This window comes from Lolium perenne, chromosome 3, assembly GCF_019359855.2.
Source record: "Lolium perenne isolate Kyuss_39 chromosome 3, Kyuss_2.0, whole genome shotgun sequence".
Taxonomy (NCBI): Eukaryota; Viridiplantae; Streptophyta; class Magnoliopsida; order Poales; family Poaceae; genus Lolium; species Lolium perenne.
Genome location: NC_067246.2, coordinates 317,971,972 through 317,986,719, shown reverse-complemented (window position 1 = coordinate 317,986,719; position 14,748 = coordinate 317,971,972). Strand labels below are relative to the sequence as shown.

Sequence of the window (14,748 nt, the reverse complement as noted above, 5' to 3'; positions counted from 1 at the left end):
TCTTATGGGAGAGACACCTCTAGTGAACTGTGGACCCCGGTCCAATTCTCTATACTGAAATACAATCTACTGCAATACTGTTCTACTGTTTTCTGCAAACAATCATCTTCCACACAATACGGTTAATCCTTTGTTACAGCAAGCCGGTGAGATTGACAACCTCACTGTTTCGTTGGGGCAAAGTACTTTGGTTGTGTTGTGCAGGTTCCACGTTGGCGCCGGAATCTCTGGTGTTGCGCCGCACTACATCCCGCCGCCATCAACCTTCAACGTGCTTCTTGACTCCTACTGGTTCGATTAAACCTTGGTTTCTTACTGAGGGAAACTTGCCGCTGTGCGCATCACACCTTCCTCTTGGGGTTCCCAACGGACGTGTCAACCACACGCATCAACCAACATGGGAAATTTTCATACCTTGACCACTAGCCGTGTTCACATGATCATGTCCTTGATACTTGTCCCGAACTATCAAGTTTTGGAGCTCGCTAGTGATGTGATTTGTTGCACCAGTATCGGAGTACCAATTAGTGTCCACCTCGTAGGAGGCAGCATGAGCCTCCTTGTCATCAGCAGAGTCATCATCATCATCTTCGAACCGCCACCAGCAAGCCTTGGCCGGGTGACCCTCCTTGTTGTATATCTGACAGATGACGTCGACCCACGGTGTAGTACGGCGGCGTCCTCGTCCACGACCATGCCCCCTCCTGGAAGAGCACGGCCACCGCCACGGCCTGGAGCAGAGCCACGATCGTCGCGCCGATCCTGGCGTCGATTGTCACGACGGTCCCCGCGGTCACCGCGATCACCGCGGTCACCACGCTGACGAGAAGAGAAGCGGCCCCGGCGCTGGCAATTTGCGAGGTTAGCCGAGGTGTCAAACTCGGTGTTGGTGGAGCCGTTGAGAAGCTCCTGACGTTGCTCGTAGGCGTTCAACTGCGCATAAAGGTGGCTGAGGGTGATGGGCGTCGTGACAACGCCAAGGGCTGCCACAAGCGCGTTGTAGGGGGCGCCAAGGCCTGCGAGGATGAAGGAGACGTGCTCTCTTGTGGAGACCGTGCAGCCGGCAGCGGCAAGTTCATCGACTATGCCCTGCATTTTGGTGAGATATGCCGACGTGGGCATGTTGAGCTTCTTTGTGTTGGCCAGAGCGATGCGGAGGTTCGTGACCTTGGCTTCGCATTGAGAGGCGAACATCTCCTCAAGGGCCTGCCATACTCCGGCGGTGTGCTCAATCCGATGTACATGAGGTAAAACCTCAGAGGAGAGCGATTGGAGGAGGTAGCTGAGTACTGTTTGATCCCGACGGATCCAAGCGTCATAGGCTGGGTTGGGCACCATCTTCAGTGTCTTGTCAGGGGCATCGTCCGCCGAGGAGACCAGCAATGTCTCAGGAGGAGCCGTGTCGGTGCCGTCAAGGAGACCGAGCTAGCGAGCTCCGCGGATCGCCGGTAGGACCTGGGCACGCCATCCAGGGAAGTTGGCCCGCGTCAACTTATCAGTCAGCGGGTTGCCAAGGTGGATCATCGGGGCGCTGGAAGAAGACGCCATCAGGAAGCTTGGAACGGCGGCGGCGGCGGACGGTTTTGATCTAGGGTTTGGAGGCAATCAGTTTTATCGGCGAAGAAGCCGGCCTGATACCATGTAAAACGTGAGATCAGGTAGGAGAGAAGCCCTACTCGGATGATTTCCGAGATAGGGGTTATGTTCTATTTATATGAGGACACAAGGTCGGTTTACAGAGTTTGTTACATGAACGACTCGACAACGTATGGAATACAAACTACATTGTCTAACACAATTAACTAATTGTGAAACCATTTTTAAATTGTTGATGAGATTTTGTAACAATCTGCGAAAAGTGCACAAATAATATTTGTAAACAGAGGTCTCAAATAGTAATGCTAAAATCTGAGTCCTTGGTATTTTCCTTCAGAGGAACTCTAAAATCAAGTTCTTGTCATGCTAATTGTTATGTAGTCAAGGCTTAGTTCCATGTTGCTACATTTGATTGCACTAATTGTTGCGGAAATTCAATTCGGCTCCCGGGTGCATATGCTCCCTCTATCAAAAAGTTATATTTCGAAATGTCAAAAAAATTTGACAAAAAATTCTACATGTACATCTCCACAATATACGTACGTTCGTCAAGTTTCGCGAGGAACCAATATGTTTTGTGATATGTGTAAAAAAGAGAAAATTTATCTCCTGAAAAGACTTATTTTCAGCATTGAATTTCGTCTTTTTTACACACGTCACACGACAAGTCGGATTTTTATGAAACAACTTTGTGAGCGTCTAGCACGTGAAGATGTACGTTTGAATTTTTCGTTTCAATTTTTTGAAATTTCAAAATGTATGTAACATGCATTTCAAAATAAAAGGAGCATATGCTCCCATGTGCCAAAACACCATTCCTTGGTTTTGGGAGTGGTGTTTTGGAACATGGGAGCATATGCTCCCTATATTTTGAAATGCATCTTACACATATTTTAAATTTCAAAAAAATTGAAACAAAAAATTCGCACGTACATCTTCACGTGCTACGTGCTCACAAAGTCGTTTCATAAAAAATGAACTTATCATGTGACATGTGTAAAAAAGACAAAATTCAGTGCTGAAAACAATGCTTTTCACAGGATAAGTTTTCTCTTTTTTACATAGGCCACAAAAAATATTATTTTTTCGTGAAACTTGACGCATGCACATATATTATGGAGATGTACGTGTAGAATTTTTTGTTAAAATTTTTCCACACTTGAAAATATGTTTTGTTGGTAGAGGGAGCATACGCACCCGGGAGCCGAATTGAATTTCCGGTTTTAGTTACGCTATTCAAAGTCGTATCCAACTGGTATAGAAAAGTTAAAGCAAGTGTATTAATTTGATGCTATATTAAGTGTCAATCTCAGAGCAATCATTGATGATCCTGATTTAATTGGCGTCCTCTGTGGGTAATCTAGACGTTGAAGTCATGGTAAAGTGCATATTGATGCAAATTGCCCTTTTGGCACTTTCAGAATAATAATAATAATAACACTAGTCCTTTATCACGAACGGTTAGATATGCTTGGTTCTTCACCGTGTCGTTCTGGAGTACCGGGGTACCGTAAATTTTGTCGTAAAAAACAGTTGTGAAAATATCCAAAAAAAAATATTCAGACACAAATTTTCAGTTACATTATGAAAAAAAATATAGATATGCATTTGAATATATCTGTATCAAAATAAAATGTGAATTACATAGCCAATTTCAGCGATTCTTAGCTCTGAAATCGAATTTTCAAACCTTAAAACCTCGAAAGAATTATGCATTATGGTAGTGTACTAGTACTTTTATCTGTTTACCAGGCTTCGATTGATTTATTGCATTGTACATTTAGCGGATTAATCTACAATTCGCATTTAGAAATTTCTCTGTTCAAACTCAAAACACACCTAAACAGCAGTGACGATGAGCTAGCCTGCAATTAGGCTAGCAAAACGCTCATCCCACAACAACCTCCGGCTCGCTTTTGTTCCCCTAATTTTGCAACGCCGCGCGCATGCAGGATATATATAACACCCTAAATCCGCCATGGACCTCTCACCGCCTCAAATCGATCCCCGGCATTCCCTCCTTCGCGTCGCGCCATGGGTTGCGGCACCTCCAAGGAAGCCGTGATCAGCAGCGACGGCAGCGGCAGGTGCAGCCGCAAGCTCTTCCGGCGGAAGTCCAGCGTCGTCGCCACCGGCGCACATCAGCCGCTCGCCGCGAAGGACAATGGAGACGTTGCGAAGCATCACAAGGCGGCTTCGGCGCCGGAGAAGGCCGTCGTGAAGGGGAGCGGCAAGGCCGGTGTGACCGCCCCCGTTGTTAAGGGCAGCGACGTGGTGCCGTCGACCGTGATCGGCGCGAAGGTAATCGGGGAGAAGAAAGAGGGGGAGGAGATCAAGAAGGACGGTAAGGAAGTAGCAATCACCGCCACCGACGCGACGGGAGAGAAGGAGACGGCGACCGAGAAGTTCACCGGGGGGAAGAAAGACGAGGGCGTCAGCGACAAGGAAGTCGTCGCCGATCTGATCAAGGACGACGTGGCATCGGCAACCGGGAGCGTCGTCATCGTGCAGGAGGAAGAAGAGGGGACCGAGAATGGCGAGCCTGTCGAGGTGTCGATCGTGGCAGACGAGCGAGAAGACGAAGATCAGGGAGTGTCGTCGGCCGGCGCAAACGACGAGGAGGGGTGGTCGACTGAGAAAGACATCGAGGAGATCGCTGTGGACGAGGATGACAGCACTGTCACCTTCGCCGATGGCCCGGTGGGCGTTGCCGCCGTGGCGGATGACGGTGCTCTCATCTCGGCTGATGCGCCAGATACCGAGGAGGATGAGATTACCGACTTCCCGTCTGCCACGGTGGCCGGGGACGACGGCGTGGCCGCGCCGGTCGCCAAGGAGGACGAACTCGTCTCATTCGCGTCCGCTCCGTTGGCCGAGGAGGTCGACGGTGTCATCCTGCCGGCTGCTCCGGTCGGCGAGGCAGTTGACGTTGCTGCCTTAACGGTGACTCCTGTGGCCAAGCCGAATGGAAGTGCCGTCTCCATAGATGCTCCGGTGGCGAAAAATGATGAGAGCGTCACCATTGCGGCTACTCCGGAGGTCCCGGAGGACGACGTTGCAGCCACCGTCGATGCGGCGGCCTCGACGACGGCCAACGAGGACGAAGGTGTCATGTCCACGGCTGCTCCGGCTTCCACGGAGGCCGAAGGTGCACCCACTGTCGACGTGGCTGCACCGGCGACAACCAATTACGACGAAACTGTCGCCTCCGCCGCTGCACCGGTGGCCAACGAAGACGAAAGCCTCACATCACCGGCCGCGTCCGAGGTGGAGGTGGCAGAGCAACCTACGCCGTCCGGCAATGATGATGAATTGAGAAACGAGCAAGAGCTGCCGGAACCTACCGCCGTCGAGGAGCCGGCCAGCGAGGCCGACGACGAGACAGAGCAAGCCAAGGAGCCAGAAGAGTTGGTCAACGTCGAGCAGGAAGAGGACGAGAGCGTTGTACCTCAGGAGCCAGAGGAGGAGGCGACATCAGCGGCCGCGTCGAGAAACGGTGACGGTATTTTCCATTTTCTTCATTCCTAATAACAAAATCATGCACTCGTTAGATTTCAATTTGATTTGATTTGATTTTTTACATACACCATTTGCAGGGGAATCTGACGGAAAACAAGCCGTTGCTTTGAATGATGCCGCAAACACAGATCAGCTACCAGAAGGGGAGGAGCCGTCCGTCGAAGAGAAAAGGGACGACGAAGAACCAGCCGCCGCTCCAATCGAGTCGTCATTGAGTTGAAATTGAGAGGTGTGATCATCGCAACAGCCAACTCAGATGTATTTCTGCGTTTATGATTTATGAATGTCCAGTTTGCTACTCCGCTCTGTTCCTTCCATCGGCATGAAACGTGCATGCAAACATTCAACTTTAGCATTTTCATGTTTTTTTTGGGTAATCTTCGGGGGGTTTTTAGAAATGGAAATACCTCGTGTCTGATACAATCTTAATAGATGAAAGAGAAAAATTGTACACAAACAGAAGTGTTTTTTTTCTAATCTGAGTTATCAAGGACAACCTAACTCACTTGGCTAGGGAGACAATATATAAACCCAACACTTGAATTTAAGTCCTCAAGGACACTAATTCGGGTTGCAGTTTATTTCTGAGGACTAGGCTTGGTTAGTAACCAAGATATAAAAATCCTACTAGTCATCCTTAAGTTAAAGGTTGCAAATTTTTCAAAAACTTAATTCTAAGACAACTGACTAGTTTTGGATTAATTTTGGTGAGATAAAATCTACGCTACCTCTTTATAATCTTAGCTTCAAAATATTCACAAAGCCCACAAAGGCTACGAATACCGCAACTAATATGCTTAATTGGATGGCAGACCGTGTGGTTCGCCTAACTCAAGCAACCTTCATGCAAGGAAGAAATATTCTAGATGGGGTGATGATTCCTCATGAGACGGTCCATGAACTACAACGAAAAAAGGAATTAGATAATTTATAAAATTGATTCTGATAAGGCATATGAAAAATTCAAATGGTCATTTCTTCAAGAATCTCTGAAAATGAAAGGGTATTCAGAAGTGTGGCATGCTTGGATCTATAATTTTAACAATAGAGATAGTGTGATCATTAAAGTCAATTATGATGTTGCCATTAATTTCAGTTGAAAGTAGTTAAGGGAAGACGACTCTCACACATTTTATTTAATATTATGGAGGATATGTTGGCCATCGCGATTGAGCGTGCAAATAAAATTGCCAGATTGAGGGGGGTAGTTCCACATCTAGTGGATAGTGAACTTGTTAGGGAACACGCTATGTCAAACAAAAAAAAAAATACCACATAAGCAAGATCATATGGAAGAGGGACGTAACGGATTCATACCTTTTATATTCTTATCACGCAGCAGAGACGCGAGTCAATTCCTCTAGACTCGGCTATCCGCGACAAGATGTATTATCCCGCAATCAAGTGTTGCATATGCAACGCCTCTATGATATCCACACGTACGTGAGAAGGTATGACCGCATCAAACGTGTGATCAAGTATGAACAAAGAAGGAACGTGTCCGCGAAGATTCGGCTGCACTTCAGCGATCACTGGCTATACTAGATCTAGACGACGATAATCATCCAGAAGTACTCCATGAAGAAGACGTGGCGATTTTGACACATATCTTCGGGAGGCTGCTAGGGCGGTGATGCTTGGGCGGTGAGGTGGTGCTGCTAGGGTTAGCTCCACCCCACCCTTTACTCCCCTCCCCCAAACCGTGCCATCATCTTAGTCCGGATGGCCATGGAGGGCCCATGCGACCGTTGGCACATGGTGTCCCGGTGTGGCAGTGATATCTGCCTTGTCCGCTCACCCTCCTCGCGAAGGCGACCCGATTTTTGACCCGGTTGGTCCTCGACAGAAGTTGTGCACGGTTGTGGTCAGTGTCAGTGACGGCGTCACCTCTGGGTGTTATTTCCTTGTTGAAGGCGTCTCGATGATGTTCCTCCAGTTCAAAGTGATGGATGCCATCCCTCCGTCTCAGACTGCTCCCCTTGGTGGCAATGTTTCGAGCAAGCTTCTCTTGCAGTGTCTTGTGGGTCACCATGTGATCTCTCGCTGGTGTCTTAACCCTCTCACATCGTCGGCCTGGCTTCTTTTACATGGTCTTGCTTTGGTGGTTGGCAGTCGCCCTAGTGCCTTGGGTGGCTTTTGCTAGGTCGGCGTCAGGTTGTAGCTACTGCCGGTGTGCGTATCCCTACTCCATTGGAAGATGTTATGTTTTTTGTGAAAGGACATAGATGCCGCCTAGATGGGGGGGTGAATAGACGGTTTAAATTTTTATGAATAAAACTAGCGTTTAATTTTCCAAGCATAAAACCTATATAACTAGTGTTCACCTATATGCACCAACAACTTATGCTAAGCAAGACAAGCAACTATGTGATAGCAATATATATAACTTCAAGCACGAAGGCTATCTCAAATTAAAGTGCATAAGTAAATAGCTCGGGTATAGGAATAACTGAAGTAACGTGGAGACGATGATGTATCCCGAAGTTCACACTCTTGCGAGTGCTAGTCTTCGTTGGAGCGGTGTGGAGGACAAAGCACTCCAAACGCCATGAAGGCCTCACCGTGTTCTCCTCAACCCTTCCCACCAAAGGGGAAGACCTTGATCCTATATGGAACCGTAAGGGTGGACACCGAACCCGCACAAAGCTTATGGTTATCTCCACAACTTAATTAGAGGCGCCCAACAAATAGCCACAAATCCCCTTCCCTTGAAGAATCTTCACAACTTAATTGGAGTCCCCAAGAACACCACAAAGACGTATAAGGGTCCAAAGACCCAAAAGGAACAAGCTCCGAGAACAAGCTCCTGAAGGCAATATCTCACGAATTTTCACCTCCACGTATCACCGGCGGAGAAGTCAAGTCGATGCATCAAATGCAATGGCAAGAACACCATAAAGATGCCCAAATCCATCACTCTCAAATTCCAACAAAGCTACTAAAGCTAATGGGGGAATAAGAGAGGAAGAACAAAAAGGATAACACCAAATTCTCCAAGATTTAAATCCCAAAGATTTACTCACAAATGGATGATCTCCTCAAACTTTCTCTCAAATAGATGCAATAATTATTGGTTGCGGAGAGAGAAATCAAGCTCACAAAAACTCAACAACAATGGTGGAGAGGAGAGCATGAGATGGAGGAAGAAGAAGCAATAAGAGAGAGAGAAAATCTTAAAAAGGAGGCACACATTTTTCTGCCTGTCGGGCTGACCAGATTCAGCATGGGCTAGTAGTAACGACCAGGGAGGCGCGGTACTACCGCCCGGCCCGCGCGCGTTGCCAACCAATGCAAAAAAAAAAGAATGGGAGCAAGCAAACCATATCAGAGAGAGGAACACGTGTGGGGCCAGCTCACGAAGTCAACGCGAGGGCAGCGTGCGCGGTCAAGGGGGAGCGGACGACTCGAGCGGGGAAAGGATGGGCGCGGAGCGAGCAGCGCAGCTGGCGTGCAGGCGCGGGAGGCGTGGCATGCGGACGCATGTGGTGGCCTAGTGGCTGGGCGGCCCGGTAGTACCAACCGAGGTGGGCCGGTCGCATCGGTCGGGTTGGGCCGGTACCTGGTGCCTGGCCTGGTACCGATTTCGATACCGGTCATTGACACCGGGGATTCTGGGTGCAGGAGCGACCAGCCCGGTAGCGGCCCCGGTACGATAAACGGTAGTACCGGTCAAACCAAATCTTACTATTATTTTGTTTTCTTTTAAACCTAAACTTGAAATGCAAAAAAACTTGAGATTGGAAATCCAAATGAGAAGAAACCAATTTTATTGGAAACGGCAATATCTACCTCCACAAAAACTAATAAATATTGAAAAAAGTAAGGGGATGGTTTTCTATGAATTTTAGAGGTGCAACCCGTCGATATGAGAAGCCGAGAAAATCACCAAACTTGAAAACCCAACACATGATACATGCCAAATCCGTTTTCGACGAACAAGAGCTTGTCATGGAAATAACCACAAGCTAAAACACCACATGGATAAGATCCAAATAACAACCAAGAAAGATGATGCAAGGATGCAACGGTTTGAGCTCTCTCGCAATGATATGATCGAGTTACTCACTCGAGAGCCCTTTTGATTATACGACCACTATCCTGTAAAATGGTCTCCCAACTAAACCATGAGACCGGTAAGAAACATACCCTATCAAGAGCAAACCTTAATCTTGCGCATTTAATTTGAGCTCGATGATGATGATCTTGACCGTAACAATATGGAACGCCTTTCTTGATTGTCATTGCTTGATGTAGTCTTGCGGATTGCTCCCCCACACTCCACTATAGGAGAGCTCTTTCTTCGGTGCATCTTTACATATTCATGAAAACCATATGAATGGCAAGTTTCAAGCATATGATCTCTTTGAGTTGGCTCATCATGAACTTGCACTTTATTTCTTCTTATTGTAACCTTGAAGCCAACGTATGGTTCAAGAATTGCCTACGGACAACTCTACAAATATCACTCAATGCAAATATTGAAACATAGGGATTGTCATTAGTTACCAAAACCACACATGGGGGCTCTATGCTCTTTCAAAGGCCTAGCCCGCGCTCGTGGGGTGGTGGTTTGGGGTCTAGGTGAAAGCTTTGCGGGGACCTCGGTCTCTGCCACCGACGATGATGCATTCTCGCGCCATTCACCTTCTTTGAGGCGTCGCCGCAAGACCCCCCCCCCCCCCCCCCCCTCCTTTGGATCCTCAAGTTCTGCTATGTTGATGGCCCGTCGTCGAGTTGGATGTTGTTTTTGGTGTGAGTGAGGTTTGTGGGCGTGGTTGGGCTAGGGATGCTCCGGTGCAATAGAAGACAAGGCTTCCTGGATTTGGCGGGCTTCGGCTTGGTTTTTTGTGTTGGCTTCTATTGTGCATGTTTGGTGTGCGCTCTGCGCGCGCGTGTGGTGTATCTCATGTTGCAACTCCAAACTGGTTGTTGGCTTCGTTAATTCAAAGTCAGGCACTTCTCAAGCCTTCGAGCTAAAGTAGAACTCATCATGTCTTCGAGTTGGGAGACTGGCTGGTCTTGGTATCCGGGCAGGAACCAACTGCCATCTTCTTGACATGTTCTCCGTACCTTCCACGGTAAGAGGATACTTGAGGATCCAGCACTAGTTCAGCGTACCTTCTAAAATCAGATGGTCTTTGTGCCCTTCTTCACGTCCGAATGGAGTCCTTCTGAATCCGAATCCTCTTCGGACGCGTGGTCTTCCAAGGTTTTGAGTAAGCTTCCAAGATCTTGATATCAAGGAAGCTCACCTAGACTAGGCAATTATATTAGTTGATTGTTTAGTTAGAACCGAAGTGTCCCACTAAAGGGAGAGGTTATTACTGACGAAATATGTTGCCTATGAAAAAGCAAAATCCCCACACAAGAAAAGGCAAATGCAGGGTGTCAATTTAAGTCGGCATGTACTCCTTTGCAGTGCAGGTCAACTTCTCCTTTATTCAAACGAGTATGGCTGATATATGATGCATGCATCAGGAGACCCTCACCTAATCGTGGTTAAGGGAACCGATCGAAGTTCGTACACGTACTTCCCGGGAAAAAAAAGTTCGTACACGTACTGACAGCAAGTTGTTCTTGATGAAAGTACTAGTTACGTGTAGCAGTACTCAAATTGACATAGAGTAATCGCCACTTGTAGGTTTGATGATGCATACTATACCCTGTTTTTAGCGTAAAGGTCAAGGACTGAGAATGCATAACCAAAATCATACTTTACGAGGGTAATTAGCGTAAAGGTCAAGGTCTTTCACTACCATGCATAATCTAGGTGTACTACTATCAGATATTGCAGACATGCTTTTCACCATGTCTGAATTAACTGGTGTACTACTAGTTAACAGCTGATAACGACAGTCATTCTTCTGAAGAATGTGACAGTGTCATTGACCATCCCCCTAACATGAGTTAACTAATCACGCTGCATTCCTACGCCCTTACCTGCCTGCCTACACGAGGCTACCGTCCACACCCTCATCCTGACCTGTTGGTGGTGGCGTGCCTCTTGATCTGGGTGGGTGGGCGCGAAGCTGACTGATTGATTGATTGGCCGATGCTTGTCTCGTCCCCAGCCAGACGGTCCCAGGAAGCTGAAAAGAAAATCCATCATGGAAGAAGAGGAAGGGAGGTGGAAGAGGTCGACGGCGACGCGGCAACCACTGCCCACATGATGCAGAAAGCGAGCGAGCGCCATAGGGAAATTCAATAGAACATTCAGAGAGGAGACGACTGACCGAACAAACAGAGAGAGAAGTAGTCTTTAAGACACCGCAGAAATCCCACTGCTGCTGCCTGCGAGGAGAAGAATTCGTCTTCTGCCGTCGCCTTCTTCTTCCTCTTCCTCGCCCTACGACCACGACCGAGCTCGCGTGTCCACCCTCCCTCCGTTCAACGATCATGGGGAAGCTGTGCTGCAGCCATGAGGACGACGAGTCGGAGTTCAACCTGATGCCGCTGCTGGTGGCCGCCGTCGTCATCATGCTGCTCTTCGTCGTCTGCTCGCCGCAGCCCCGCCGCAGGCGCTGCGTCGTCGTCCCTTGCTACTGACCTACCATCTACCGATGGTGGGAGAGAAGGACTCTCGATCGGCGCTGGGAGTCGGCCGGGAGCTTCTGCCAAATTGGGTATGCAGGCGGGCGGTAGGCGTACTTTTGTTTCTGAATCATCTGACTGATGCATGCTTTCGGTTTCGCGGAATAATTTATCAATATCTGCTGAATTTGAACTGTAAAGTTAAGTTGTTCTTACTCTGGAAAACAAGGTTGATCTGTGGCAACCGGTCTTGTTATCTATTGTGCGTGATTCTGGTTGTGGTTTTCCCGTGCCCTGAACTGACCGATTATTCGTGCCGCAATTCCTGCGATGTGCCTGGGTTGTCGATCAGCTTAGAGCGACCAAGCTGCTGGGCAGGAACATCTGTTCTTGAATCTTGATACACATCCGAGACTGCTGCCCGACCTTGCCGGCTGGTTGCTAGCTGCTCTGCTCAAAGCAATTCTGTTCCGTTCATGTGTTTTAGAGATCGAGTGCCGCGCAAATTACTGTGAATCCTGATATGAACTTGCAATTCAGAATCTGCGCGTACTACTCGGAGCCTAGCATAGGACTCTACCCTGTGTAGGTTTAGGTTAGCTGTGCAATTCAGAATCTGCGCGTACTACGGTGTAAGAGTTTGTTAGCAGCAGATTGGGCAGACAAATGCGCGTGCGGTGGGCATCATCTTGCTTAGCTTACCCGTTTCGATTTGGGGCGGGCAGCTACCGGCCGATCGAAGGAGTTGGTAGCACCTTACCATGCATTGCCGATAGGGCTGTAAAAAATATTCGGGTTCGATAAACCGTTCGAGCTTGATTCGCTAAGAGCTCGATTCGAGTTTGGCTCGAAACACTAACAAGCCGAACTCAAACTTCATGCATAGCTCGCGAGCTTAAAAGCTCGAGCTCGAAAAAGTTCGTGAAAGCTTGGTAAGGATACGTACACTAGTCACCTTGATAATATCTCACGTAACTTGTTGCTCCACACACAATAGGCAAACATTTTTCATGATTTCAGCCCAATAGGTAGCTTGTCACGTGCTTATCCTATTGAAGGGAAATGAAGAAAGTGCTAGAGCCCATTTCAATTTGTAGAAAGGTGAAGGCCCATGTTTTCAGCCAGCACAAGACACAACACAGCGAGCAGGCAGTGCACGATGTTAGGGCATCTCCAACCGGCTGACCCAAACGAACGCGCTGGGCCGTTCGTTTTGGGCCGTTTGGGTGGCCAAGTGGACACCCGGACAGCGGCCCGCGTCCGCGTGTCCGTTTGGGTCGCGCGCTGCGCCCAATGCGCGGACGCAGCGCAAAAAACGTACAAACAGGAAAACAAACAAAAGTACGAATTTAAACGAAATTATATTAAACATATGCCCTATTTTGGGCAAATTTGTACATAGCCCTATTTTGGGCAAATAGAACTAACAAAAGAAGCCCCTATATGGGCTTTTAAATTTAAACTAAATTTTAAACAGAAATTAAAAAACCCTCTAGGGTTTGGTCGGCGGCGCGGTGGCCGCCGGTGCGCCGCCTAGCCCCTGTGGGCGTCGTCGGCGACGTCGTCTACGTCCCCGGGCGGCGAGGCACTGTTGTGGCTCGACCGCGCCGGGGACTCCGGCCAGGGAGACCACAGGGGCCTCCTCCCACGGCGAGTGGGGGTCCGAGCCACCCGCGCCGCCTCCTCCCGGAGGCGCTGCGCCTCTCCTGCCCGGCGGCGGCGCACAGCCTCTGGCGCCGCCTCCTCCGGCGGCGGCACCTATCCTCCTCGGCGCGGCGCTGCTCGTCGGCGCGGCGCTGCCTCCTCCCGCCGCGCCGCCTCCTCCTCCTCCTCCCGTCGCGCTCGAGGGCTCGGGCGTAGAGCTCCCAGCCCTCCGCCTCCTCCACCTCCCGCCGCGCCGCCTCCTCCATTTCGGAGGTGCGAATGGCCGCATGGAGCTGCGGCCATTTCGCCTCTCCTCCGCCGCCGAGATGATCGGGCGGCGCGGAGGTCCGGGTCCTCCTCCGAGGACTCCGGCTTGGGCTCGATGAGGAGAGGCGGCGGTTGCGGCAATGCCGCACCGCCGCGGCGGCCTCTCCGATGTGGAGGCCGCCGCGGTTCCCTCCGGCCCGCAGCGCCGGCGGCCGACGCCGGCTGGCTGCCGGCCTCGTCGTCATTGGCTCCGGGAGCGAACCGTCGCTTCGGGGCCATGGCGGCGGTTTTGCTCGGGGAGTGGAGTGGGGACTGGGTGGAGGGCCGGATCCTCCGGTCCCCATTTATTAGACTCCCGGTCACCGACGGTGGGCCCAAGGGAGACGAGGCGACCGGCGCGCGGACGCGAAGTGGCGGGACGGCGCGTGCCATCCGCGGCCACGCAAACCTAGCCCAGATTTGGGCCGGGTTTGCGTCGTTCCGGACGCCGCGGCCGTCCGCTTTTGCGGTGCGTCCCCGCGCTGGGCCGCGTTTTTGTCCGGCTCGACCCAAACGGACGCGCGGGCGCGATTTGGGTCGCGCGGTTGGAGATGCCCTTAGTACCACCTCGCCCACGGTGAGAAAGTGGAGGTGGAGGGCCAGCTATAAAAGCAAGGGTCATACGCGGCTTCAGCAGCTAAAACTAAAACGTTAAAGCTCAAAGCTTCAGCGAGGCTAAGCTGAGAAATATAATATTTTTAAAAGACTTTCGAGCCTGATGTGCTCGTCGAGCCTTTGGCGAGCCGAGCTCAAGCCTAGCTTGAAACTCGCGAGCCGAACTCGAACTTAATTTCTGGCTCGAAAGGTTAATCGAGCTCGAGCCGAGCTAGGTGGTGTTCGCTCGAGCTCGGCTCGTTTACACCCCTAATTGCCGAGGCGACGACCGCGACGTGGCAAAGGAGGAAGGAGGAAGGCAGATCAGAGGCCGCCCTGGTCTGGTCGCACCAGCAAGCAAAGGTACTACGTGCCATTACGTGGGCGCGCTCCACGCGCAAACGAACCGGAGTGAGAGGGGAGGAAAGCTGGTCTCGCCGGCCAGCACTAGCTAAACCTCACCGCCAGAGCATGCCACCGGGCTTGGCCAGCCTGAATTTGAGCCTGAAGGTCTTGTTAAGCCGGTCTCAGGCTTCACATACGGGCGGGCTAAGACGT

General features: G+C 50.1%; 2 protein-coding genes across 2 annotated transcripts; both read left to right on the top strand.

The window, feature by feature from the left end:
- The first annotated feature begins 3,536 nt into the window (after positions 1-3,536).
- On the top strand, positions 3,537-5,467 carry LOC127345597 (uncharacterized). The gene is made up of 2 exons (XM_051372091.2): positions 3,537-5,098; positions 5,193-5,467. Exons 1-2 carry the CDS (start codon positions 3,631-3,633, stop codon positions 5,333-5,335), a joined length of 1,611 nt encoding a protein of 536 aa, XP_051228051.1. The 5' UTR covers positions 3,537-3,630; the 3' UTR covers positions 5,336-5,467.
- Positions 5,468-11,271: 5,804 nt separating this feature from the next.
- Positions 11,272-11,902, top strand: LOC127345596 (uncharacterized). Its single transcript, XM_051372090.2, has one exon. It carries the CDS (start codon positions 11,512-11,514, stop codon positions 11,659-11,661), a length of 150 nt encoding a protein of 49 aa, XP_051228050.1. The 5' UTR covers positions 11,272-11,511; the 3' UTR covers positions 11,662-11,902.
- The last annotated feature ends 2,846 nt before the right edge of the window (positions 11,903-14,748 follow it).

Excerpts from the sequence above, each read along its gene's own strand:
- LOC127345596 (XM_051372090.2), top strand. The coding sequence starts at position 11,512 with ATGGGGAAGCTGTGCTGCAGCCATGAGGACGACGAGTCGGAGTTCAAC.
- LOC127345597 (XM_051372091.2), top strand. The coding sequence starts at position 3,631 with ATGGGTTGCGGCACCTCCAAGGAAGCCGTGATCAGCAGCGACGGCAGC. Across the intron at positions 5,099-5,192 it reads CGCGTCGAGAAACGGTGACG|GGGAATCTGACGGAAAACAA; the intron begins GTATTTTCCATT and ends CACCATTTGCAG.